General features: G+C 44.6%; 1 protein-coding gene across 3 annotated transcripts in view; it reads left to right on the top strand.

Moving 5' to 3' along the window:
• The window catches only part of BBS4 (Bardet-Biedl syndrome 4), a 55,442-nt gene extending 36,287 nt beyond the window's left edge, over nt 1–19,155 (top strand). For all 3 annotated transcript variants that reach the window (XM_059180456.1, XM_059180454.1, XM_059180455.1), the window contains 13 exons: nt 1,128–1,191; nt 3,082–3,193; nt 4,526–4,598; nt 7,760–7,813; nt 9,149–9,276; nt 11,998–12,052; nt 13,016–13,084; nt 14,056–14,208; nt 14,308–14,479; nt 16,179–16,248; nt 16,812–16,953; nt 17,494–17,695; nt 18,200–19,155. In XM_059180456.1, the coding sequence (XP_059036439.1) occupies nt 1,128–1,191; nt 3,082–3,193; nt 4,526–4,598; nt 7,760–7,813; nt 9,149–9,276; nt 11,998–12,052; nt 13,016–13,084; nt 14,056–14,208; nt 14,308–14,479; nt 16,179–16,248; nt 16,812–16,953; nt 17,494–17,695; nt 18,200–18,309 (1,404 nt within the window). In that variant the 3' untranslated portion in view covers nt 18,310–19,155. The remainder of the gene's footprint in view (nt 1–1,127; nt 1,192–3,081; nt 3,194–4,525; nt 4,599–7,759; nt 7,814–9,148; nt 9,277–11,997; nt 12,053–13,015; nt 13,085–14,055; nt 14,209–14,307; nt 14,480–16,178; nt 16,249–16,811; nt 16,954–17,493; nt 17,696–18,199) is intronic.
• Nucleotides 19,156–27,188: the final 8,033 nt, after the last annotated feature.

Below are 27,188 nucleotides of genomic sequence, written 5' to 3'. Positions count from 1 at the left end.
CTGAGCTGAAGGCAGTGGCTTAACCCACTGAGCCACCCAGGCGCCCGACGGAGTAATATTCTATTGTGTATATACCCCACGTCTTTTGTAATCATTCATCTGTCAGGGGACATCGGAGCTCTTTCCATAGTTTGGCTGTTATGGACATTGCTGCTATAAACAGTGGGGTGCAGGTGCCCCTTGGAATCATGTTCTGTATCCTTTGGATAAATACCTAGAAGTGCAATTGCTGGGTGGTAGGGTAACTCTATTTTTAACTCTTTGAGGAACCTCCATATTGTCTTCCACAGTGGCTACATCAGTTTGCATTCCCAACAATGTAAGAGGGCTCCCCTTTCTCCACATGCTCACCAACCCCTATTGTTTACTAACTTGTTAATTTTAGCCATTCTGTCTGGTGTGAGCTGGTATCTCATTGTGGTTTTGATTTGTATTTCTCTGATGCCCAGTGAGGTAGAGCATCTTTTCATGTGTCCGTTGACCATTTAGATGTCTTCTTTGGAGAAATGTCTGTTCATGTCTTCTGCCCATTTCTTGACTGGATGGACTTTTGTGTTTTGGGTGTTGAGTTTCGTAAGTTCTTAATAGATGTTGGATACCAGCCCTTTATCTGATATTTGCAAATATCTTCTCCCATACTATGGGTTGCCTTTTAGTTTTGTCGACCGTTTCATTTGCTGTGCAAAAGCTTTTTTATCCTAATGAAGCCCCAGTAGTTCATTTTTGATTTTGTTTCCCTTGCCTTTGGAGACGAGGGAAGTTGCTGTGGCTGATGTCAAAGAGGTTGCTGCCTCTGTTCTCCTCTAGGATTTTTTTTTTTTTTTTTTAGATTTTTATTTATTTATTTGACAGACAGAGATCACAAGTAGGCAGAGAGGCAGGCAGAGAGAGGAGAGAGGAGGAAGCAGACTCCTCGCCGAGCAGAGAGCCCGATGTGGGGCTCGATCCCAGGACCCTGGGATCATGACCTGAGCCGAAGGCAGAGGCTTTAACCCACTGAGCCACCCAGGCGCCCCTCTCCTCTAGGATTTTGATAGATTCCTGTCTCACAGCCTATACCTACCTTTTCTTAAAAACACCTCAAGACACTGAACTACTACTCAGAAGTATTTTTCTTCCTCTTTCAGGCTGTTATCAAAGAGCAGCTTCAGGAGACTCAGGGCTTATGTGAATATGCTATCTATGTCCAAGGTAAGACATATATTTCTTCTCTTCTTGATAGAGAAATGCATACTTTGCCTAGGTTCTGAAAGAAGAGCAAACTACCTGTGAACACTTCAAAGTCAAATGTTCTACAAAGGTCTTATTCAGTATTATGTTGTTTGAAATCAGAACATAATTCTTATATGGGATTTGACCTCAGAAATGACTGTTTTTTTGTTTTTTGCTGCTGTCCTTCCCCCTATTCTCTAGTGTCCAGCTAGTGTTTTCAGAGTAGGTGTTAGGGTCCCTGCCTCAGGCAGCAGCTTCAAGTCCAGAAGGGGCTTCTGGAAGTTCTCCTTATGGTCAGGCTAAAAATGAGGTAAAAATGCTGAGGAAAAAATGATGAGGAAAGGCCTGAGGATTTTTTTTTTTTTTTGAAGAATAGCAAATATTTATTAAAACTTGTGTTCTAGGTATTCTACTGAGGCTCTTATGAATGGCCTTGTGCAGTTTTCTCAGTAAACCCTCAGAATGGATGGTTACATTAGCATGTTATAGCTGAGACATAGAGATTAAGGGGAGTTAAGTCACTTAGCTAAAGGTTGCACAGCTTTTTTTTTAAATTAAATTAATTAATTTTCAGCATAACAGTATTCATTGTTTTTTCAGCACACCCAGTGCTCCATGCAATCCGTGCCCTCTATAATACCCACCACCTGGTACCCCAACCTCCCACCCCCCCCTGCCACTTCAAACCCCTCAGATTGTTTTTCAGAGTCCATAGTCTCTCATGGTTCACCTCCCCTTCCAATTTCCCTCAACTCCCTTCTCCTCTCCATCTCCCCTTGTCCTCCATGCTATTTGTTATGCTCCACAAATAAGTGAAACCATATGATAATTGACTCTCTCTCCTTGACTTATTTCACTCAGCATAATCTCTTCAAGTCCCGTCCATGTTGCTACAAAAGTTGGGTATTCATCCTTTCTGATGGAGGCATAATACTCCATAGTGTATATGGACCACATCTTCCTTATCCATTCGTCCGTTGAAGGGCATCTTGGTTCTTTCCATAGTTTGGCTTGAGGATTTTTTATAAGGGTTTTAGGATGAAGGGAAAAGGCCTAGAGGTATAGAGGGTAAGGCAGAGAACAGATGAAATTTATCAGAAACCGAATATAGCAACCACTGACTGAAATTTTACTCTATAGCATCTTCAGTTTTCCTAGGAACTCCCCTTTTGATTCTTTGGTGTGATGAATGATTTTGTTTACCACTCACTGGATTGGCAGCCTTAAGATTAACATACGGTTTTCTGACGTAATTGGTAAGATATTGACACATCTAGGACATCATGGCAAAAAAAAAAATCTCTTTTATTTCCAGTAGTACAAGTTTCAGACTCTCAGCACCTCATAATACTTAAACATATAAATTCTTTCAAAAATTTAAGCCTGGGAAAAATTACTGATTCAGAGTGGTTGCTATACTGAAACCAAGTCTAACATACTAGTGCATTCACAGCCAGAATCTCCCTGATTGCACTTGCCCTGTTTGGGTATACTCTGGAAATCGATAGACGGAAGTCTGAATTATCATGATAGAGTGTTTGACGGGGAAGCCAAGGAATGTCCTTAGTATGAAGAATTTGTAGGATAATTTGCAAGGCACCTCATTATCTGCATGGTGGATAATGAGAATGGAGGAGCAGGTAGGTTTGAGATATCTTATTTAAAAAAAAAGTTTTAGATTGTCAACCACTTTGCTATTTGTTTCAGCCTACCTGAGGGTATAGGGTTTAGGCCTATCTGATTGTGTTAAACAAAGGATTTCTTTGGTATGTTTTTTTTAATTCCCTCTTCTCCAATTTTTCTGATACCAGACTCTTTTCTCCCCAGAATATGATGGTTTTTGTGTGTGTGTTTTCTGTCTCTTGGCAGCATTAATATTTCGCTTGGAAGGAAACATCCAAGAATCTCTAGAACTCTTTCAGACGTGTGCTGTTCTCAGCCCTCAGTGTGCCGATAACCTCAAGCAGGTGGCCAGATCTTTGTGAGTATTTGCTGCCAGCAAGCCCCGGCACAGTCACAGAGAACACTGTAGAGTGCGTTCCCAGGCAGGGGCTGCTTCTGGCCACCTGAGCAGCTTGATGCAGAGAGGGAGAATTGTTCAATAGGGAGACTAGGATCCACTTTAAGAGCGGATTGATTTTGAAATTTGAGAAGATGAGTTAACAATGAGTATTTCAAACATTGTATGGTGTAGTGTGATGATGGAGGAAGACTGATACTGTTTATCGTACAAGTGGTGACATCTTGTTCCTTCAGTCCCCTTATGCTGCTGGCATCCGTAGCATTTTTTGCATCTGCTGTTCCAACACAGTAGTGTTGTATATAGTATACAGCATTATTATATACAGTATTTATTATGTATATTATTATACAGTAGTATAATACTTGACATAGTGTTTGTGAGTGGATGCCCTGACAGCTCCTGGATGCAAGCAAACTCCAGTCTTCATAAGCTGTTAGGTATACTGGTAGTTTTTCTTTCTTTCTTTCTTTCTTTTTTTTTTTTTTTAAATATTTTTAAATTTATTTAACACACAGAGATCACAAGTAGGTGGAGAGGCAGGCAGAGAGAGGGGGAAGCAGGCTCCCCGCTGGGCAGAGAGCCCGATGTGGGGCTCGATCCCAAGACCCTGCGATCATGGCCCGATCCACAGAGGCTTAACCCACTGAGCCACCCAGGTGCCCCTACTGGTAGTTTTTCAATTCTGGAGCCATAAGGTGTCCCATGGGGTTCCCACCCCGACTTTCTTACCTACTGTCATTCATCCTTGCACTGTCTTTGTGTAGAGGCCCAGATTGCCTTTCCTCTCTTTAGAATTGTGATCAATATCAAGGCAAAAGATTTAGTCTTGGAAGGGAAGGGAATGTCCCTTAAGTAGATGGTGGTGATGAATGCTGGCAGTCCTTGCTTAACTGGTATATATACTTTAGCTTCTTTCTTTTTTATTCTATGTTGGTGGTACATTACAGAAAATAAATTACATAAGACTTTCACTAAAATTGGTGTAGAGACCAAGAGCCTGGGACAGCAGTCAGTGCAGCTTCTACCAAAAGAGCTTCTGTTATTGACATATGCCAGCCTCATTGGCCAGAATAGCACAGCCAGCTAAAAGGAAAGAGGCTTGCAGAATTCTCTCCTGGTTGGAACATAATGAGGGACTAGTGGAGTTAGTCCTGTATTATTAGTCCTAGGTAATAGGGAAGAGGCTTGCAGAATTCTCCGCAAGGCTGGAATATAAACCAAATGAGAGACTAGTGGAGTTAGTCCTGTAAAAGCTTCAAGTTAATTCCAAAAAATGTATCTCTTCCACAGATTTCTTTTGGGAAAACATAAAGCTGCTACTGAAGTCTATAATGAAGCAGCTAAACTTAACCAGAAAGATTGGGTAAGTGGAGAACTTGAATGTCTTTGTCATCAGTGGTGTGCTAATGGTTCCATTTGTCATAGGCTGTCTTTTGTTACTGTTACTAAATACCTACATGCCTGAAATACCTTTATTTTATCCTCACACTTGACTGATGGTTTAACTAAACGTAAGATCAAAAATCATGTTGCCTCATAACTTAGCAGACATTGCTACTTGATTTTATGGCAGTCTCTTACCAGTCTGATTCTTGTTGATAACTCCACTTTCCTCTCTAGAAGCTTCAAGGATTTTCTCTTTATCATTGGAGTTCTGAAATACCAGTCAGAGTGGTCTAGAAGTGTTTCTTTTCTTTTTTTTCCCCCTTATCTCTGGACCCAGTTGGCTTTTCTCTAAGGATCTTTGCCCCCTTTGGGGTCAGGGAAATTTTGAGTAGTTCTTTGATTTTTTTTTCCCTTCTCCTCCATTATCTGTCTGTATCAGCAATAAAAATTTTGACTAATCATTGGCTTTACCAATTAGGGGTTTATTTTTTCTCATGAAACAGATCCAAGTGAGTAGTTGCTTGGTGGTCCAAGGATGTCAGGGCTGCAGCTTTTTCTTCATGGTCACAAGGTGTCTGCTGCAGTGCTAAGATCACATCATCATTCCAGGCAGGGAGAAAAAGGAAGCAACAAGGAGACAAAGACATGTCCTGTATTAGGAAAGTATAGCTTTCCCAGAATTCCCCAACAGACTGCCACTTGTGTGATGGCACAAGTGACCCCTTTAAGGAGGGCTGGGAAGTGTAGTTTTTACATTGGACACACTGACACTGTAAACAAAGTTCAGGTCTTATAGGAAGGACAGTAAGGAGAGTGCATATTAAGCAGCAGGTGCCACACTGTGTTTCCCCCTGTATTCAGTGTGTTCTGTACTTGTTCCCTGTGGCTCTTGGATTGCACGTGTTCTCCCTCATTGTCTTTTTGCTGTACATTCAGGGACATAGTCTCTCCATGTCTCTGACTCTTGAAGTTTTGTTCTGTCTTCCAGCGTTATCTTTTCCTTCCTCTCTTTGTTTTGGTTCTTCTTTCTCAGGCTGTTGGTTTCAATCTCCCCCCCCCCCCCCCAAGTAGCTGAGGACTCTTGGAAAGACCGATCTGTGTGTGAAGGATTTGATTGGTTAGTACGAAGAGTGAGCATGGAGTTCCCTGCAGTTCTTATGGCACTATTACTTTTGAGAAGTTTCAATTTGTTGGTCACTTCTGTAGGTCTGAAGACAGGGAAGCCACCAAGTACTTTATGGCTAAAGGCCAAAGTGAAGCCACAGTTAAGGGAAAATTCATTTACTCTTTCATTCATTTAGTCATTCTTCCAACAAATGAGAGTCTGCTACATGATAGGCACTGGGCTATGCCTTAGAGATGCAAAGATGGATTGGTGGATTATGGGATAATCACCTAGAACAGGAAATACAGGAAGGAAGAGAAGGCAGTTTTGGGAGAGGAGGATGATAGCCAGTCAGAGCTAAATCCTGTCTGTAAGATTATGGACATGAGTTTAGCGTCTGGTAGGATATCTAAATTGAGATGTGTCCAGTGTATGCCTGGATACAGGATCTGAAACTCAAGTGTTCCGGGCTAGAGATATACATTTTGGAGTCAACAATATAAAGGTGATGACTGGGGCACCTGGGAGGCTCAGTTGTTACGCTTCTGCCTTTGGCTCAGGTCATGACCCCTGGGTCATGGGACTGAGCCCTGAATCGGGCTCTGTCCATACAATGATCCAATCCATACTCCCATCTTCCCCACTTCACAAAATACCAGCAGAACATCCACAAACGTTTCAGTATGTATTTCTAAGGGATAAGGTCTTTTTTTTTTTTTAAAGGAACAGAGTGATGAATCCATGGTGATTCTGTCTACCTTTATGTATAGTTAAAATTCTCCTGAAGATTTAGACCTAAAAAAGGACAAAGTATCCTAGTACTAACACTTTGTCTTAAGTTAGGCAAACTACTTAACCTCTCTGACCTTCAGTTTTCTTACCTCTCATATCAGAGTCGTTATACCTGTGTTTCAGGTTTTCTGGGGAAATTAAAGTAATAATATGTGAAAACCATCTGGCACAGAGCCTGATGTGAAGTAGGTACTCCATCAATGATCCCTATTTTGTTGTTATTTTAGGGGACTTAGAACACATTGTAAACCATTTGTCTCTGAGCCCTGGGGTCTGTGTTTCTTCCGACAGGGACACTTCTGGGTCTAAATGTACTTCCACACCTCTCCACTACTACTAAGAAGTCTTCACTGCTTCCTACTTTCCTCACCTTGCTTCCCCCTTTCTCTGAAGCTACTGCAGATAAAGGGAGATTCAGTACAAGGGAACTTAAGAGACTCTGTATAACTCAAGGTCAGGACATGCAGGCTTATCTTTCAGGGAACTGGACCTGGACAGCTGTCACTCACCAGCTACTCTGCATTTCTGCTTGTTTTTCTTTCTGTAGGTCAGCATCTGGCAAACTTTCTGTAAAGGGTCTAATGAATATTTTAAGTGTTGTGGCTTCATACAGTCTCTGTTGCAGCTACTTTAAAGCCTTAGCGTGAAAGTTCTATAGGCAATGTGTAACAAGTGGTTGTGGCTGTGCTCCAGTAAATCTTCATTTACAAGAAAAGCAGAGGATGGATTTGGCCCATGGGCCAGCGTTTGCAGACTTCAGCAGACTGGCTCCAATGACATGTATTCTGCCTCAGCAGCCTCCAGAGGTGGTGTCAGTTCCCGAGCCCACATCACCTCGTCAAGTCCCAGATTCCTAGGAGAAGGAATCTGGTCGGCACACGCGCGCGCACACACACACACACACACACACCCTTTTATGGGTGGGAGCGGGAGCTGTGGGCAGTCTCTTCCGAGAAGAGTCTCTTAGAGAAGAAAGGCCTAGGGCTGCGTATGTATCGCTAGGATCCAGGAAGATCACCTGTTTATTCTGCTTTTATCTCTCATAAACTGAGTTTTTAATATTAACCCATTTTGTAGAATTAAATGTATTTAAGTATGAAATCTAGTAAAAGAACTAACTATAGTGCCATTTAAAATGTCAGCTTTGCTGGACAGTAATAGTCCCTAGATGCCTATTGTATCACTCTGTTAGTAACTGTGGAGTTTCACACCTATGCTGTTTTACTTTCTTTTGTGTGTAGGAGATCTGTCACAATCTGGGAGTCTGCTACATTTATCTGAAACAGTTCAGTAAGGTAATGTGTGGGAATGGTGGTGGCGGTTGAGCGCCGAGCTGGGGCGCCCACCAAGGGGTCGCCTGTTGCAGGGGCGCCGTCGCTCGCGGTGTAGTACTCCTGAGAAGTGCTTGTAGAGATTTTGGCAGCCAAAATTGAAAGTGCCATACGTTTATCCCCATACTTATTCTCATTTTTCATCCATCTGTTTTTCCAGGTTTTTTTTTTTTCATTTCTGATTTTAGCAAGAAAATGACAAACTCTAGAAATATTATGAGGGAATGGCAATCGAATCACTTCTCTCCCCTCTTCTCTTCCATCCCTAGTGTGATTTTCCAGTATAGAAACAAATGTTCAGTAAAACTTAGATATCAAAAGTGAACCCTTTGGTCTTAAAAATGTAATCATGATTGTGTGAGCTATCTTACTGTCTGACAGCAAATGATTTCAGTTTTTAAGATTACTGGAAATGAATTTAAGTTTTAAGTGGATTTGATTTCTGACAGTTACCATTTTTAATGTTACTTTCCATCTAAGAACTTATATTTTTAGTGGGTCTCCTTGTTTCCTGAGCAGATCCACAGTGTTACATGCTTGCTTAGGAGCGTTTTCTCCTCAGAGAATATTCCAAGCAAGTACATTTCTATTCATAGGATTATTCTGAGCCAGGGGAGAGGTGGGATTAGTCTTTGGTCAGACCTGTACTGATTAGGAGAATTATATTTAGATTTTTACTGTAAGGCTGACAGAGCAAATATAATACTTGACATTGATGTAAATACTTGTTGAATCAAATAATGACTTAAATTCTTTTAGTCATAGATTAGGATACTCTTCCAGAGCAAGGGGTTTGTTTTGTTAGCTCTGGTATCCCTACCTAGAATAGGTACTGAATGGATACATGTTGAATGAATAAATGAGAACAGTCCTTTCATTCATTTATCAAAATACTGGTAAGGAAAATGAGGTCCACCCAGGGGAAGGTTGTGGAGTTGGCCAGCGGTGCAGCTGGGATGGAGTTCGGGGCAGTGTTCTATTCTGTACTCTGACACTCCTTTGAATTAGAAAGTATGAGTCACGGGTGTGGGTATCAAGAAGCAGAAGACACTCAGAAAGGTTAGTCATCTTGTATAAAAAACTCTCCCTCATGGCTCCAAAGGCAGACACCTCATGTTGCCAGCTGTCCTGTCAGCAAGCGGTTTTGGTATGTGTTAGGGGTTTTGGGTAGTGGGAGCTGTTTGCTGAGATGTCATGTTCCTGCCTGAGTACAGGGGGAGCTCTTTCTGATAGCCACACCAAGCCATTGTCCTTTTGTGGTAGTGATTTGGTTCTCTTTACTCCCATCAATCTTGTCAGGCACAAGAGCAGCTGCACAATGCCCTCCATCTTAACAGGCACGATCTGACTTACATAATGCTGGGGAAGATCCACTTGCTAGAGGGGGACTTGGACAAGGCCATCGAAATCTACAAGAAGGCAGTAGAGTAAGTGTGTCTGTTTTCTTTAAGGTGATGAGAAAATCAATGGGAGCAGACCTAGGAACCCCCAAGCTTAAGACTGAGTACGGGTTACTGTGATGGATTCCTAATTATGTAAGTTAGAGTAAAACTCGAGCTAAGGTTCGAAGCTCCCAGAGGCTTGCGTAAGCCTTTATGTAATAAAGAAGGCGTGTGTTTCTCACCTGTCAGTCTGGCTAGTCTGCCTAGCTGGACAGCTTTGCTCCACAAGATCAATCCGGGATCCAACATTCCTCCAATTGTTGCCTTCACCTGTATGGTTGAAGCTACTTAAGGTAGATCCATGGTCCAGGCTGTGGTGAGGGGCGGTGGTAGAGGAAACCACTGAGTTAGCAGCTCAGAGTATCTTAATGGTTCAGAAATTGCACACCTCATTCCTGCTCATATCCCATGGTTCATGAGGTAAGGCGGCCACTAGCTTCAAGGGAGGTGGGTACACATGTGCGTAGGAGGAAGGAGCGGATAGATTTTGCAGTCAGCTGGTAGTCTGCCATTGTGGTTTTAAACTTTATAGCAGATCTTGTTTCCAGAGACACTGGGGTCAGAAATCTCTTGATTCACTAATAAACATCACTGGGGTCAGAAATCTCTTGATTGACTAATAAACATGTGGCCTTTATTAGCATGAGACCAATATCTTGTTTTTGTTTTTGTTTTTTTTGTAAACATCATGAGGGTAGGCCAAATCCCTGCTGATAATGGAATGGATTCCTTTTCCAGGATGGTGTTCAATGTTTCTTCTCTAGGGACACATACTGTTTGTCTTGTCTTTTTCTTTTTTTGTTTTTAATCTTTTTTTTTTTTGTCTTTTCTTTTTTGTATAGGGTCGTTTGTTTTGTCACTTAACAGGATGTGTGGCCACAGTGTGTAATTCCTGATAATAAGTCTCTGAACTAAACTTAGGATTCTGTTAGTTACCTTTGTTTTCTACCATAGCAGTCACTTTTCTGATCATACCAGTTGCAACACTCTTCTGAATTTTTTTCAACTACATTTTGTGTCTAAAAAGATAAAAATCCCTTGGTTTGGGGCATGTGTGTGGATCAGTTGGTTAACTCATAATTTCGGCTCAGGTCATGATCTCACGGTTGTGAGATGAAGCCTCTCGTTGGGCTCCCTACTCAGCAGGCAGCCTGCTTGAGAGTCTCTCTCTTCCTCTGTCCCTCTCCACTCTGTGCTCTCTCTCTCTCTCTCCTTTTCTTTAACAAATGATTTGTTATGCTACAAAAGATTTGTCAGCAAGAGGCTAAGTTTACAGGGACAAGTAGGAAGGAGCTCCTGTAGCATATTTTAAGCTTCTATGGTGCTGGATGGAAGTCTTGATCCCCAACTTCTGCCTTTTAAGGTTGTCTCTTCGAGATTAGCTCACAGAAATCTGGAGGGTGTCATTCTTCCAGGGGCTCATCAAGGACTTAAGTCAATAAAATTCCCAAGGGAAAAGGGGGACAGCTGAATATCTGGAACATCGCTGAGAATGGAGACCATTGCTTATGACCCATTGCTATAGAGACGGTAGTCACATTTTGGTGGGGACCAAGGGGGCTGCCACCAAAATCAAAGAAGTTACATAATTGGTTTGTGGGAGGGAGGTGATCAAAGTGGATATTTGCTGTGGCAGAAAGTGAAGGGCAGATACTCGATTGAACTGAGTAAGCCCTGGCCAGCTCAGGCGCCTGCTGGCTGGGGCTTTGGCCCCTCTGGTCTGATATCCCCCTAGGTAACCAGTGCCCCACTCATTCCTTATAAGCAGGAGGTGCTGCTCCTTGCCTTTTGGCATTTTCACTGTTGAAACTGCTGATGGTCCTACAGACAGAATAGCTCAGCTCAGTGTGGCTTAGGTTTTATGACAAAGGCAAGGATCAGTGAGGGACTGGGGAAGCAAATCATCTTTTACTTAAGTCAGTATTTACTCTCCAAAGCCAAAGGCTAATGTTTTCCTTGAGCTGGTTTGTATCTTCCTTCTTTTTTTAGTTTGGTTGTTTAGTATGGCTTTTTGTTTAATGTGGAGAGCAGAGCATTAGGGCCACTGGGATGTTAAACACACAGAAAACTGCTGGCATTGTCAGTACAGTGAGGCCAGAAAAACAAAACCGCAACCGCCGCCCCCAAACCTATGAGAGGGAACTGGCTACAACTGTGTGTTTCAGACGGACTTGATTCTTGGAGCGTCAGTCTTGAATTGTATCAGTATAATCAGGATAGTCACAGCGAATATTCCATAGGTGGTTCTTAGGACTTTGGCCCTGACAAAGGAGTCTGGATTCTAAGTCCTGTTTCTTTCTTGCTGAGCAGTCGGTCTTGTGGCTGGGGTTGAGAGGACCGACTTTTGAAGGAAATTCCCAAATCAGCTTCAGGAATTTTCGTGGGGAGCAGAAGGTGCCAGGGTGACTCCAGGTGTGGCGTCAGCGGGCAGGGGTCTTGGTGTGTCATACGCATCTTTTTTTTTTTTTCCAAGATTTTATTTATTTATTTGACAGACACAAGTAGGCAGAGAGGCAGGCAGAGAGAGAGAGAGGAGTTAGCAGGCTCCCCGCAGAGCAGAGAGCCCCAAGCGGGGCTCGATCCCAGGACCCTGGGATCATGACCTGAGCCAAAGGCAGAGGCTTTAACACACTGAGCCACCCAGGCGCCCCTGTCATACGCATCTTGTTTCCCTCTGAGCACTCCGTGTGGGCCCATGTGTTGCAGGTTCTCGCCAGAAAATACGGAACTTCTCACAACTTTAGGACTACTCTATTTACAGGTAATGAGAACTCTATTTATGTTAGAAATGCTTTTGGATTTGTATGGATTGTGGCATCCCTGTGCTTTGTTTTTACTTTAACACATTCTGCTGAAGGTCGTAGGAAGCGCATGAACCTCCGTCTCCGCATTTGATACTGTTTGCTAAAGGAATCACTTTTCTGCATTCGAATCAGGCAAATAAGTTTGTTCGAGGCTACTGCCATTGTAATTCTTACACATGTAAGGAAAGGGTAGAGCAGAGAACTGGTGGAGGGTGGGGAGCTGGCATGTGTTCCGGCAGGAGAAGCTGGGAGGCAGGTGAACACCTGCAGGGTTGGGGCTAGAGGCCACTTACCTTGCTGCCTCTGCCCACCAGGTCCTCTGGGAAAGAGGCAGCAAAGCATTGTCTAGAATAAGAAATCTCCTCTACCCTCCGCATTTCCCCACGTGAATGGCTTTTTAATTTTTTTTATTATTTTTTTTATAGTGCCTCCACTTCTCTGTATCAGCCTGCAGCCTGGTGGGGACCCCTGAGGCTCTTGCCCTGTCTTACCCACTCCATGCTCCTCCAGTTCTCTGCTCAGCTGCCCCCCCCCCCCACCGCTCTGCCTCTGGGGTGGCCTTTCCATCTTTTGTTTTTCTTGAAAAGGAATCAGGAGCTTAACCCTGGACATTCCTAGCTTTGGCTTGGAGACTGCCCCCCCACCCCACCAGGGATTGAGGCTCACCGGCCCATTTCCTGCCAGGGAAGCGTTGTTGTGGAACACTGGAGTGCACCAGAGGCGGCTCTGGCGCATAGATACTTTGACCTTCAGGGACAAATCAACAAAGATGGGGGTTTTTAGTTTTTTTTTTAAGCTGGTATCTGTAGCTCTTTTTTTTTGCCATGACAACCAAAAAGCATGGGTGTCGCTGTTTGGGGTGTGGTTGGCCAGACTGCTATCTCCCCCAATGTAATTCTCTGGTTTGCTTTTTCTCCAAGCTCGGCATTTACCAGAAGGCATTTGAACACCTTGGAAATGCACTGACTTACGACCCTACCAACTACAAGGTATTGTAGGCTGTCCAACCCCCGAGCCTTCACACAGCTGCTCCCACTGCTGCCAGAGGTGATCTGGCCCTAGAAAGCATTTTGGATACCTGAGAAATACCTGTTTCAAATTACAAACAGATATGGCCCTTCTTGATGAACATATGGGAACATACGGTAAAGTTCGTGCTCTGCTTATTTTCTACGAGCGCCCATTTGCTGTTGCAGGCCTGTCGTGCAGACAGTGAAACTGTCACGCTGGTGAAGTCCTTGTGTTACTCAGGAAATGAGCAGAGTCTCCACACTGCTGTCCGAGGAGACTCTGGGGAAGTGACTTCTGGGTTCTTAATGAATTTGTGAGGACAACTCTTGCCCAGATAGGACTTTGGGGCTGAGATTGTGCAGTGGATGAACGTTGCGGAGGGAGATGCAGCAAAACAGGCTTTGAAGAAGGGTGCTGACCTGGCCTATCTTTTCCATCATGGGACGCATGGTAGGCTGCATCTGCCAGCGCCTGCCGGACCTTTCCTCCGAGAAATGAGAGGGCGGGGCTGCGAAGGCCTCCGGCTGACCCCCCTGGGTGGTGCCAGAGGAGCTGGACCTTAAGTGGCCAGACAGCAGTTTCTGGGTTGTCTGGAGCATTTGGTGTACCAAGTAGGGGCCTGGGGAGCAGATGAAAGGCTGTTTCGCTGAAAGTGCCTTGACTCTGAAATACTGACTTCCTGGACTAGAAATAGGAACAAATGAGCCAGGGCAAGTCACTGACATTTTTTTTTCTTTTCTTTTTCTTTACTGTGCCAAAGAAAGCCAGGGGCACAGGGACATTCCTCCCAAGCATCTGTCCCGAGAGCCTGAATATATTTTCTATGTCCTGGAAGAAGTGTGGAGTCCTGTCCTTGCTGATGGGCCTGCTGAGTACATCCAGAACCACCACTTCACTGCGAAAGGCTTTGGGGAATGGCTCAATTACCAGCTTTTCATGTTGTTTTCAGGCCATCTTGGCGGCAGGCAGCATGATGCAGACCCATGGGGACTTTGATGTTGCCCTCACGAAATACAGAGTTGTAGCTTGCGCTGTTCCAGAAAGTCCTCCACTCTGGAATAACATTGGAATGTGTTTCTTTGGCAAGAAGAAATATGTGGCAGTGAGTGTCTCCCCATCTTCCTTGTTTGTGTTCATAGAGGCAGTTCCTGGGGCTGCCAGGCTTGTCCCCGCTGCTCATCGAGTACCCCTCTCCCTGCAGGCTATCAGCTGCCTGAAGCGAGCCAACTACTTGGCTCCCTTCGATTGGAAGATTCTGTATAATTTGGGCCTTGTCCACCTGACTATGCAGCAGTATGCGTCGGCTTTCCATTTCCTCAGCGCAGCCATCAATCTCCAGCCAAAGATGGGGGAGCTCTACATGCTCTTGGCTGGTAAGAGACATTTGTGGGGAGAGCCCCCCCTGTAGTCTGTGATGACGGAAAATGATCTAGAATTATACGAGGCCAGTGGTTATATGTCCCGTAGAAGCTATTGCCTCACAGATCCCATTGGAGCCTAGTTGAGTGCCCTGGAGCTTGAAAAGACAGAATATCTGGTTTCTTCTAGCTTGGAGATGTTTCACTCAGAGACCAACAGGTTAAATCAAGATCATTCCTAGTTCATCTTTTACCAGTTGTTTTCCCTGACTTGACAGTTTATTTACAAATAGAGAGAGGGAGAAACAGAGTCCAACTAAGTTCCAGATACCACTGAGTGTTAACAGTTTGGGCTTTAGGAAGGGTCCTCCTTCCACTACGTACTGGTTAGAACTCTCAGTAGAGAGGGAGGATCACGTAATTAAATAACCAATGAATATTAAGTATTGGTTTTATTATCATTACATAATTGGTCTGTTGTTATTTAATTACTAATATTCTTTCTGGGGGTATTTCTCCACATACAAGACTTACTAAATGTAAGCCCAAAAGCATTTTCCATATTCTCACTGACAGTGTGGTCTTCTGGTGATTTTTTTTTTTTAAAGACTTTTATTTATTTATTTGACAGAGATCACAAGTAGGCAGAGAGGCCGGCAGGGGGTGGGGGGAGCAGGCTCCCTGCTAGCACAGAGCCCCATAGGGGCTTGATCCCAGGACCTGGGATAATGACCTGAGCGGAGGGCAGAGGCTTTAACCCTCTGAGCCACCCAAGTGCCCCCTGGTGGGTTTTTAAAAATCATTATTGTGGGGTTTCCTCTTTTTTATAAGAGGAAGGTTGCCAAAGCAAATTGAATGGTTCACTGTGGGTTGCCTGAATACTAAGCGAGCTCCATTCTGATGGGGATGCAGGAATGGGAACAGACAGCCCTACTGTAAGGCATGAGCAGCATTTCTGACTTCACAAAGTAGAATTCACTGGCACAGTGTGGCCAAGGAGCCGGGAGCAAGTCGTGCAGCCTGGAATGGCAGCGTGGGCGCAGCAGGTGTGTGTGGAGCGCAGTGAGGGGGTGGTCAGGAGAGATGGTCTGGGGCCACATCACAGATGGCATGAGTGGAATGCCTTTGGGTAAAGGACTTTGGCCTTTATTCTAGAGGCTGAGGTTTTCCAGCTGTATTCCTAGGCCTCTTTTGTGTTCAGTGGAAGTGAATGCAGGGCTGGTGGGGGAGTGGAGTGGGCCTGTCTTCCAGACAGCGGTTTCCTTTGTTTTATTGAACAGGCTTCCAGATAATACTGATTAAAAAGGAGATTGTGTTCTGTTGCCAAATGAAAGTTAAAGATCATGGTTATGGGTGATGGCAAACCAGTGAGGATTCTTGTCAGATGGTGACATGGGCAGCTTTGGGGCTGGTGGAGACACTGCTGTGGGGATAAAATGGCAAGCCTGAAACAACTTGCACCTTAACAAGGGCGGTGTCAGAAAAGAAAGTGCAACAAACAGGATTTGGAGGCCTCAGCCACTGCTGACTGTGGGGAGGGGTCGTTGAAGCCAATGACACAGGGGCATCCAGGCTAAGTGACAAGTGACTGCTAGTGGTGGCCCTAGGAGCTGATAGGGCAAAGGGGGGTGATAAATGAACAGTAATCTTGAAACATTCCTTGTGTTTTCTCTGCTGGGCTTTTCAGTCACGGTGCCCACTTTCTCTGTTGCAGTGGCTCTGACGAACCTGGAAGATCCGGAGAATGCCAAGAGAGCCTACGCAGAAGCCGTCCGCCTGGACAAGTAAGCTGCTCTGTTGGGAGTGGTCGTGGGGGTGGGCTGGACTCTCCGAAACCACCAGGTGGCGCCACAGCCCCGGTGTTGCTCTTGCTGCCTGGCTGCAGAAGGATGTGGGCCCTCAGCACGCTGTGGCGGCTCTGCTGGAACGGACACGGCCTCCAGTCAGGAGCCAGAGAAGGCGCTGGCAGTGGGCTTGGGCTGCTGACAGCCACGGGCTGGCTGGAATAGCAGATGAGGCTCTGAGCTTAGTTTGAGATAAACAACTCCCGGGATTTATTCCACTGGCAGTGGGCTCAGGAATCCCCTTTTCAAGCCTGCCCTGGTGGCCCTGTTGAGGGCTGGGACGTCAGACTTGCTGCTCCCACTACCTCCTGCTTGGCTGGCTGGGCATTTACTTCCTTGATGCTTCTCCAGAGGCCCACACACACGTGTTCTCACCTTGCAGTAGAAGAGGGAAGTCTCTACTTAACCACTTTTTGTCGTTTTTTTTTTTGTACAATGAGGAGAATCTCTGAATGAGCACGGGTTGCAGATCCCAAGCCTCACAGAATCCCTGTTTGGCACAGGTGTAACCCCTTAGTAAACCTGAACTATGCCGTGCTGCTGTACAACCAGGGCGAGAAGAAGGGGGCCCTGGCCCAGTACCAGGAGATGGAGAAGAAAGTCAACCTGCTCAAGGACAGCAGCTCTCTGGAGTTTGACTCTGAGGTGTGTCTTTTATTAGCTCTGAGGCTGTCTGGGGACTTTTGAGTCAAGCCCAAATAATCCAGATACAAGGTATTCTAAAGGTTCATACCTGTTTTGGCTTTGATGTTCCTGGCAGCATGAAATCTTCAATTAGTCACAGCCTGAGGAGAACCCTTCCTAGAAGAAAATAGTAAGGGGAAATTCAGGCTGAGTTCTGTTATTGATAGAATACAACTGATTTGAGGTCTGTGTGTCTTTGCAGCTTCCTCCCAATTCCCCTCATTGGGAAAGGCATGAATTAGGCCCTATAACGTGCTGACCTTGAATCGTTGGGTTCTGAGATCCTGTATGCCTTCCCGTGCCGCCCACTAAAGGGGATCTGGATTCTCCGCTGTTGGAGAATGATTTCCATGCAATAAATACTGCCTCTCTCAAACCCTAGTATTGGCAGACACGATTTCAGCTGAATACTCCCAGGTGGAGGGCCTCAGGGAAGCAGTAGGTAGGCTTGACTCTGCCAGTGATATCTGTGACTCTTTTTTCTTCCCACATGGGCACAAGATGGTAGAAATGGCCCAGAAACTGGGAGCTGCTCTCCAAGTCGGGGAGGCACTAGTCTGGACGAAACCAGTTAAAGATACCAAGTCAAAGCACCGAACCACTTCAGCCAGCAAAGCTGGTGGTTTCCAGCAGCCTCTGGGCTCTAATCAAGCTCTGGGCCAGGCGATGTCTTCAGCAGCTGCACACAGGAAGCTCCCCTCAGGTAGGAGGCGCCACACAGCTCATGGAGTCCTTCGGGGTACAAGCTGCATGGGCCGGCAGAGAGAGGACAGCTTTAAGGGAGGCTTACACTTTTCAGACTGAGAACACATCTAAGTTGCATTTCCTGGAAGGGGAAAAAAGCCATATATACTGGCCAAACTGGCACTTGCTTTCTTAAGGCAAGTTGTGCAGTGGGGAACAGTGACTGGCAGGCTCAGGTGAGTGGTTCAAACGCTGGGGCTTTACACTATTCAGGGTTAGCAATGCATGGCAGTATCAGTCGGCATGGGTCAGGTAACTGAAGGTGTATCTCATTGAGTCACTGAAGGCAAACTGGACTGTTGCTGTAATTCTTGGCTATGGCCTAACTTCCCAGCTGCAAAGATATGCCACAGTCCCACTGGTCCTAGAAGATACGGGGTTCTTCTTGAAATTTGACAATAAAAATCATTATTTCCTCCCAAATTGTGGAAGTGGGAACTCAAGCTGCCTGTTCTGTTACCAGGTGCAGGAGGAGTCTCCCAGCTCTCAAAGCCACCATCTCTACCTCTGGAACCAGAGCCCACTACGGAAGCACATCCAACGGAAGCGTCAGCACAAATAAGAGAAAAATAGGAGCAGGATGACCCCAGAGTAGGGGTTTCTTTGGTGAGGATGTAGCAGATTAGGAAAGCTCCCATGACACAGGCAGCAAGGAGGCCAGCGTGTTCCTGGGCACCAGGTGTGTGTGACGATGATCGCAAGGGGCCTTTAGCCAGTACAGCCTCCTGTTCGCCCTGTCAGCCTGGAAAGAGAATGGAGCCCGGACAGGTCCTTTAGGAATTAAGTGCAAGGCTCATGGCTGTGTGTGTGTAGCTCCAAATGCCAACAGGGCACATGATGCTTTATCTTTTGAAATGACTTGGGCCTCCTGGATGACTGACCCCATCCTCTGTGGAGGGAAAGTCTGAGGCAGACCCATGCCTAGGAACCCCGTTATGGCGAAGCCTCGGCTTAGCCAAGATGATCCTCAGGCTGTGGGGCTTGGCAGCCCTGAAGGCAAACACAAATCCTGGATTAGTAATCCAGCTCTGACAGTCTGAGGGGAAAAAATGATGAACAAACCTCTGTAAGTTGAGGCCCCAGCCTGTTGGCTCTCTGAGCTGCACCTGTCCAAGGGAATCCCGAACAAGTCCCCATGTCTTGTTCTTGAAAGAAGTCAGAGTGTGCAGAGAGCCAGATCATGTCGGTACAAGCAGCAGGAGTGAAGGGCTGGGCTGGTATCAGCACCAAGGATGAAAAGGGAAAAAAAGAGCTTCTTAATTTTGATTTAAAACAATCAATGTTACCCCTGTCCAGATGCTATCAATACATCATCTATACATCCTTTTTAGAATAAAGATTATGTATTATCATTCCTTTAGGGGAAGTTGTTACTTAGGTGTAAAAAGAAGAAATCACAATAAAACCTTTTTAAAAGAACCTGTGATTAGTCTCCTCTTCCCTATTTCCAAAAGTAGTTTGAAACTGGAGAAGGTACCTCGCGGCCAAGTTCGTGCTTAGGGCCAGCATAGCTTTTGCTGCTGCCCTGAGGGATGGTGGGCCAGCAGTTTGCATGAGGCCCAGTCCCTATTTTGCACTTAAGATGGCCTAAAATCACCAAAATTTGAAGGTGAGGATAGACCTACTGCCGAACTGAACTAAGGAGTTTTTTGTATCATGACTGGGTCTGTTTCGACATTGAGGCAGCAGCTACAAGAGCAGAAACCCCTGTGGTTCTTGGGTCTCAGAGATCCAGGGCAGCAAAGCGGCGGCAAGGGTCCCTCGGCAAGTGTGTGGCAGACCCGTGGTCTATGTCTGTGCCACTGAGAAAGCTCACCTCTGGCTCGATGCGGAGTCTGGTGTCCCTGTGACCGGAAGGTCTTGGTGAGAAGTAAAAGGGTATAAACTAAGAGGAGAGGGGACTCTGGGAGAGATTCAGGAGGTCAAGTCAACAAGAGTTGGGGGGGCTGGATGTAGCAGGTGAGAACAGACCATCGCGGGGGCACGTGCTGCTGGAGAAGAGTTACACAAACCAGAGAAGAGGAGCATCGTGGGTACGCATGTGCAGGGTTGTGGAGTCTAGTTGTAGACATGTTTGCCTTCAAGACATCCAGAAGGTGATATCAGATACTGGGACAGCTAGATTTCAGGTGTGAAATCTGGCTTGAAGGAAAAGATGCAGGAGTAACTTGATTTGGGTGATCGCTGAAACCATATATTTGAAAGGAGTCCCCAGAAGAAAGCTAGGAACAAGAAGATGGGGTGGGGCGGGGGGGTGGGGACCAAAAATGGGAAACCAGTATTTAAAGGGAGAAACAGAAGAGCTGACAAAGGAGACAGAAGCAAGTGACAGTGACTGAAGAGAAACCCAGGACAGTGGTGTCCGGGGAGGCCAGGGAAGGATGGGCTCAGGAAGGGATTGGTCTCCCTGACGGCTCCCAAAAGAGTGACACTATTATCCTCTATCCATAAAGGAGGTGGTGGAGGTTGAGAGGTAAAATGAGTTTTCCAAGGAAAATGGTGGATCAGGATTTGAACCCAGGTCTGGATGCAGAGCTCCTGCTCTTAACTGTTATCCATGCATTCATGATAAACCTTTTTCTTAAAATTTTTATTATTTCTAAGCTACATGGTTCAGCTGAGTTTTTTCAAATTGTCACAGATCTCCAAAAAAATCTCCCAATGCATTTACTAAAGAAAGTCCACGTATGAGCAGGCCTGCACAGCTCAAGCCCACATTGTCTGGGGCTCAGCCATACTAGGTCGCACTGCCTGGTCTTTTGGGCATGTGGATTCGCAGCTTAACTCTGGTGAGAAAGGAGCTATTCTAATTTCTAATATGGGCGTTGCTCATGTCATCACAGTTTTTCACAGAATTAGGAAAATGAGGCAAACTACATCATCACAGCACACGTGGTTTTAGATGGCTTGAACTGAGGCAGGAAAGTGCAAGTATGAACTAGCGTATGGGAAGAGTGCCCTTTTACTGGAGTAATGTTAGTACAAAACTGCATCCCAAAGACAGTAAAGCTTCGGGATGTGTGATTATAATCATTTTGTTTTCAAGAGCGGGGGAGGGGCAGAGGGAGAGACAGAATCTTAAGCAGCAACACACCTAGCACGGAGCCAGATGAGGCTAGATCTCAAGGCTTGATCTCAACGCTGAGATCATGGCCGGAGTCAAAATCAAGATTGGATGCTTAACCTGCCTGAGCCACCCAGGCATCACTAAGATTTTATTTTTTAAAGCAATCTCTATACCCAACATGGGGCTCAAACTCATGACCCTGAGATGAAGAGTTGCACACTCTTCTGATTGAGCCAGTTAGGTGCTTCTGAAAATTAAAATTCTAAAAAATATTCAATTAGTACCCACCTCCCCTAAAGGGCAGGAAGGGAAGAACCATGGAACAACAACAAAAAAAGATGAGAGAAAGACAAAATAAGAAATAAAATGTTAATGTGAATCCAATCAAGTCCATAATTACATTAAAACATTATTAGACTAAATAGTAATTGGGGCGCCTGGGTGGCTCAGTGGGTTAAGCCTCTGCCTTTGGCTCAGGTCATGATCTCAGCGTCCTGGGATCGAGTCCCGCATTGGGCTCTCGGCTCAGCGGGGAGCCTGCTTCTCCCTCTCTCTCTGCCTGCTTATGATCTCTGTCAAATAAATAAAATCTTAAAAAAAAAAACTGGACTGTACATTCTAATTAAAAAGAGGAAGGATAAACAAATCTGTCACTGAAAGCAGAAGGATGGAAAAAGCGATACCATTCAAGCTACAGGTCTAAGTCTGGAGAGCTGTATTAATTCCACTAAAGAAGACTTCAAAACAAGGAGCATTACCAGAAATAAAGAGGGACATTTTATAATAATAAAAAGTTCAATTCAGTAAAAGAAACATAACAAATATGTATGCACCTAACAGCATTACTTCAAAATACATGAAGCAAAAATTAATAGTTAAGGGCACCTGGGTGGCTCAGTGGGTTAAGCCGCTGCCTTCAGCTCAGGTCATGATCTCAGGGTCCTGGGATCGAGTCCCGCATCAGGCTCTCTGCTCAGCAGGGAGCCTGCTTCCGTCTCTCTCTCTCTCTGCCTGCCTCTGCCTACTTGTGATCTCTCTGTCAAATAAAACAAAAAAAGAGTAAGAAAAAAAATTGATAGTTAAATCTACAATCTTGGTTGGCTATGTCAGCACTCCCTCTTTCAGCAGTTTGTTAGAATTAGACAATAAGTATAAAAAGGACATACAAGCCACCTTGACTGAATTGACATTTACAGAACGCTACAGCCAACATCTGCAGACTGTACATTCTTCCCAAGTGCTCCTAGTACATGCAGCAGGACAGACTACGGACTGGGCCACGTCATAGGTCTTAAAGTGAAAAGATTGAAATTTACACAATCTGTTCCCTAACCACAATTAAATTCTATTAGAAATTGATAACAATTGTATGTCTTCTTTGGAGAAGTGTCCATTGTCTTCTGCCCATTTGTTAACTGGCTTATTTGCTTTTTTGGGTGTTGAGTTTGAGAAGTTCTTAGATATCAGCCCTTTATCTATGTCATTTGCATGTATCTTCTCCCTAAACAAATAATCCAGTCAGTAAATGGACAAAAGACATGAGCACTCACTTCTCCAGAGAAGACATACAAATGGCTGCCAGACACATGAAAAAATGTTCTACATCACTCGGCATCAGGGAGATTCAAATCAAAACCACAATGAGATACCACCTCACACCAGTGAGAGTGGCCAAAATTAACAAGACAGGAAACAACAGATCTCAGTGAGGATGTGGAGAGAGGGGATCTCCCTTACACTGTCGGTGGGAACGCAAGCTAGTACTCTGGAAAACGGTGTGCAGATTCCTCAAGATGTTGAAATTAGAGCTACTCTATGACCCAGCAATTGCACTAGTAGGTATTCACTGCAAAGATACAGACGTAGTGAAAAGAAAGGCACCTGCACCCCAATGTTTACAGCAGCAATAGCCACAATAGTCAAACTGTGGAAAGAGCCGAGATGCCCTTCAACAGGTGAATGGATAAAGAAGATATGGTCCATATATACAATGCAGTATTACTCGAGGATGAATACCCAATTTTTGTATCGACATGGATGGAACTGGAGGTGACTATGCTGAGTGAAATAAGTCAAGCCAAGAAAGACAATTACCATATGGTTTCACTCATATGTAGAACATAAGGAATAGCATGGAGGACCACAGGGAAGGGAGGGAAAATTGCAAAGAAATCAGAGGGGGAGACAAACCATGAGAGACTCTCGACTCTGGGAACCAAACTGAAGGTTACTGAAGGGAGGGGTTGGGGGGGAGGGGGTAACCGGGTGATGGGTATTACGGTGGGCATGTGTGGTGACGAGCACTGGGTGTTAACACGCAACTAATGAATCGTTGAACACTTAACGTCAAAAGCTAATGATGTACTGTATGCTGGCTAACCGAATATAGTAAGAAAAAGAAATTATTAACAAGACACGAAGAAAACCCCTAAGTATTTAGACACTAAACATACTTGCAGTAACTCATAAGTTAAGAAAGAAACCAAAAGAGAAAATATTTCGAATAATGAAAACAAATCACAATTTGTAGGACTCAGCTAAAAGCAGTGCTTATAGGAAACTTACGGCTATAAATGCTTCTATTAGAAAATAAGAAAGGCAGAAAACCAGTGATAGAGATTCCTACCTTAAACTAGAAAAAGAGCAAAATAAACCCTAAATAACTACAGAGCAGACAAAAATTATTAAAGATCTAAAAAGCTAGAAGTTCTATGGAAAAAAAAAATCCCCAGCTAAACTGATGAAGGAAAAAGGAGATGACAAATCAGGATATAAAGATAACAGGAATGAAGGTAACAGCATTATAGATCCTACAGAAATAAGAAAGATCAAGGAACATTATGAACCATTTATAATCTGAAGCAAATTCTTGGCCCAGATGATTTAAGCTGGCAAATTTTATTAAATTCAACTTCACAAAAATTTTTAGAAAATAGGAACAAAAGCTTCCCAACTTGTTTGTATGAGGCCAGCATAATCCTGATACCAAACCGGATAAAGACATTACCGAATAAGGAAACAATACCCATTATTCTGCATGACCATGGATACAAAAATTCTTAATATATTAGCAAATTAATATTAGCACATAGAATCTAGCAGAATACAAAAAGGTTAACTACATACATCATGACTGAGTTGGGGTTATCCCAGAATAATTTTAAATTTAATTAACTCTTGGTTTACTGTTTGAAAATCAAAGTACTTTCATATGTTAACAAAATAAATGAGAAAGTCCTATGATTTCGGTGGGATACAGAAAGAGCATTTTTTTTTTTTAAAGATTTTATTTATTTGACAGACAGAGATCACAAGTAGGCAGAGAGGCAGGCAGAGAGAGAGGAGAAAGCAGGCTCCTTGCTGAGCAGAGAGCCCGATGCGGGGCTCGATCCCAGGACCCTGAGATCATGACCTGAGCCGAAAGCAGAGGCTTAACCCACTGAGCCACCCAGGTGCCCCAGAAAGATCAATTTTTAAAAAGCCGTCATAAGAACACGGTTAATCAGGCATAGGAAGGAACATCAACTTAACAAAAGGCGTCTATGGAAAAGAGTGCAGTGAGTATCACATTTAGTAGTAAAACACTCACCACCCTGCCGCTAAGATCAGGACCAAGGCAAGGTTGTCTACTTGTAAGTTTTGTTCAACGTTATACTAGAAGTTCTAGTCAGTGCTACAAAGGCAAGAAATAAAAAGGTATAGACAGAAAACACATAGGACATGGTCGCTTATGTAGGAAAACCCAAGGAATCCTAAAAATAAGTAAATAACAAGGGATAACTAGATCTGACAAAAATCCATGATACTGTTACATACCACCAAGGGAGAGTTTGAAAATGAAATTCAAAAAAATCCATTTATAAAACTCAAGAACTACTGATATGAAATACTTAGGAATGAACTTAAACACGCAGCCCTTGTACCCTGAAAACTACAAAGTGTTGCTGTGAAAAAGACCAAAAGGGAAAGCTAGGCCATGTTGACATGCTAGAAAACTAACTCTTGTTGAGGTAAAAATTCTTTCCAAATAGATCGGATTCCTATCACAAGCTCAACATTTGGGGTAGAAAGTGCCAAGGTGGTTCTAAAATGTGAGGAAGGGGGGTGCCTGGGTGGCTCAGTCGTTAAGTGTCTGCCTTTGGCTCAGATGATGGTTCTGGGATCCTGGGATCTAGCCCCACATTGGGCTCCCTGCTGAGCAGAGAGCCTGCTTCTCCCTCTCCCATTCCCCTGCTTGTGTTCCCTCTCTTGCTGTGTCTCTGTCAAATAAATAAATAAAATCTTAAAAGAAGGAGCACCTGGGTGGCTCAGTGGGTTAGGCCTCTGCCTTCGGCTCGGGTCATAATCCAGGGGTCCTGGGATCGAGCCCCACATCGGGCTCTCTGCTCATTGGGGAGCCTGCTTCCTCCTCTCTCTCTGCCTGCCTCTCTGCCTAGTTGTGATCTCTGTCAAATAAATAAAAATATTTTTAAAAAAAATCTTAAAAGTGTCAGAAAGATACAAAGGACTTGGTGCATCCAAGGTGATCTTGAACAAGGCTGAAGGACTTAACACTCATTACCTCACTTCAGGGCTTGACCAGAATAGCAATTATGTGATACTGGCATCAGGACAGACAAATAGATCCGTAAATAGACCCACACTTATCCAGTCATTGTTGATAAAGGCCTGAAAGCAATGCAGTGGGGGAAGGAAAGTCAGAGCCAGACCAACCAGATAGCTGTGTAGAAAACAGTGAATCTGATCCCAATCTAACACCATCCACAAAAAGTCACTCAAAATGGATTATAGACTGAGGTGTAAAACCTAAAACTGCAAAGCTCCAGGAAGAAAAGAACGCGACTATAAGCATGACAGGAAGAGTTCAATGCTTCAGACCAGTGAGCCAGAAAGAAAATGAGTATTTGTCTACAGACTGGGAACATATAAAGAACTCCTACAACTCAGTAATAAAACTAACCATCCAAACAACAATGTATACAAAACCACCCAGGGGCACCTGGGTGGCTCAGTGGGTTAAAACCTCTGCCTTCAGCTCGGGTCATGATCCCAGGGTCCTGGGATCAAGCCCCGCTTTGGGCTCTCTGCTCAGCAGGGAGCCTGCTTCCTCCTCTCTCTCTGCCTGCCTCTCTGCCTACTTGTGATCTCTGTCTGTCAAATAAATAAATAAATCTAAAAAAAAAAAAAAAAACCCCAAAACAAAAAAACCACCCAGCTGGGGGGGGGGGAGGAGTAGGCAGATTTGGACACTTCACAAAGATACATGAATGGCCAATAATCATGTAAAAAACACTATTCGCCATCAGGAAGATGCAAAATTAGATTACAGTGAAATACCATTATTTACTTTCAAGATGGCTTACAATCAAACTTGGGCACATCCGAATCCTGGTGCCAACGAGAAGCCTCCGGAACTGTCACACATCATTGGTGGGAGTAAAACGGTTCAGTCACTTTGGAGGGATGGGAACATTCTGTACCTGGATAGGCTTTTGGGTTAGACAGGTGTACACGTTTGTCAAAACCACCAAATGATACACTTGACATCTGTGTAGCTCCACTGTATGAAAATTTTTACCTACGACAAGACTCCAGAGTCATTGTGCTAGTTTTTCAAGGTTTTAAAATAGTAGTAAAGAGACCCAGAAAATTGCCAGTTCAGTTTGGGAATTGTAACTGGTAATTATTAAGCTTTGAAATACGTGCTGTGTACTGTACTATCTTGCACAGCACTCTCCTTTACACGTACACTAAGAACCCCGAGGGGCGACCATGCACCCACTTCATTGATGAGCAAAGTGAGGCTCAGGAGGATCATATGCCGTCTCGACACCCTGCACAGAATGTGAGTTTCCTCCGATGAGCTCTCCTTCCCACTAGCCAGAATAAAAATGCAAACTCAGTCTGCATGATGGTGACGACTGATCTGGGGCCAAACTGTCCTCTCAACAGTTTGGTGTGGCTGGTGCTTTCCCTAGAGCATTAAACCTTCTCAAGCAAGTATGAGTGTTAATAGCATCTTAGGGAGGCTCATTTCTCACCAGGCCCCCTTTTCTAGTCCAGTCGATTTTCCAACCTCTGACCAAGTCCCACACGGAAAGCTCTGTACCATACAGCTTCGGGCGCAGGTGGAGGCCCGAGGCCGCACATGCCGCTTATCCTGGCAGCTCACTTCCGCAAAGCCTCTCCCAAGTGCTGGAGTCCGAGCTTCCTGCTGAGGCTTAGCTGCCTTCTAGAAAAGGTGGGACGTCTGGAGGGGCCCTGTGCGCATTCCTGACTCCGTGCAGCTCATTCAGGCACAAGTAAAGCTTCTCAAGACGGAAAGGAATACTTGCCCTATACGCACAATGCATTGGGATACTTTGTGTTAACCACCAAAATGACT

Source organism: Mustela lutreola, chromosome 7 (genome assembly GCF_030435805.1).
Source record: "Mustela lutreola isolate mMusLut2 chromosome 7, mMusLut2.pri, whole genome shotgun sequence".
NCBI classification, from domain to species: Eukaryota; Metazoa; Chordata; class Mammalia; order Carnivora; family Mustelidae; genus Mustela; species Mustela lutreola.
The sequence above is the reverse complement of the archived record's forward strand: the minus strand, read 5'-3'. Positions and strand labels throughout refer to the sequence as shown.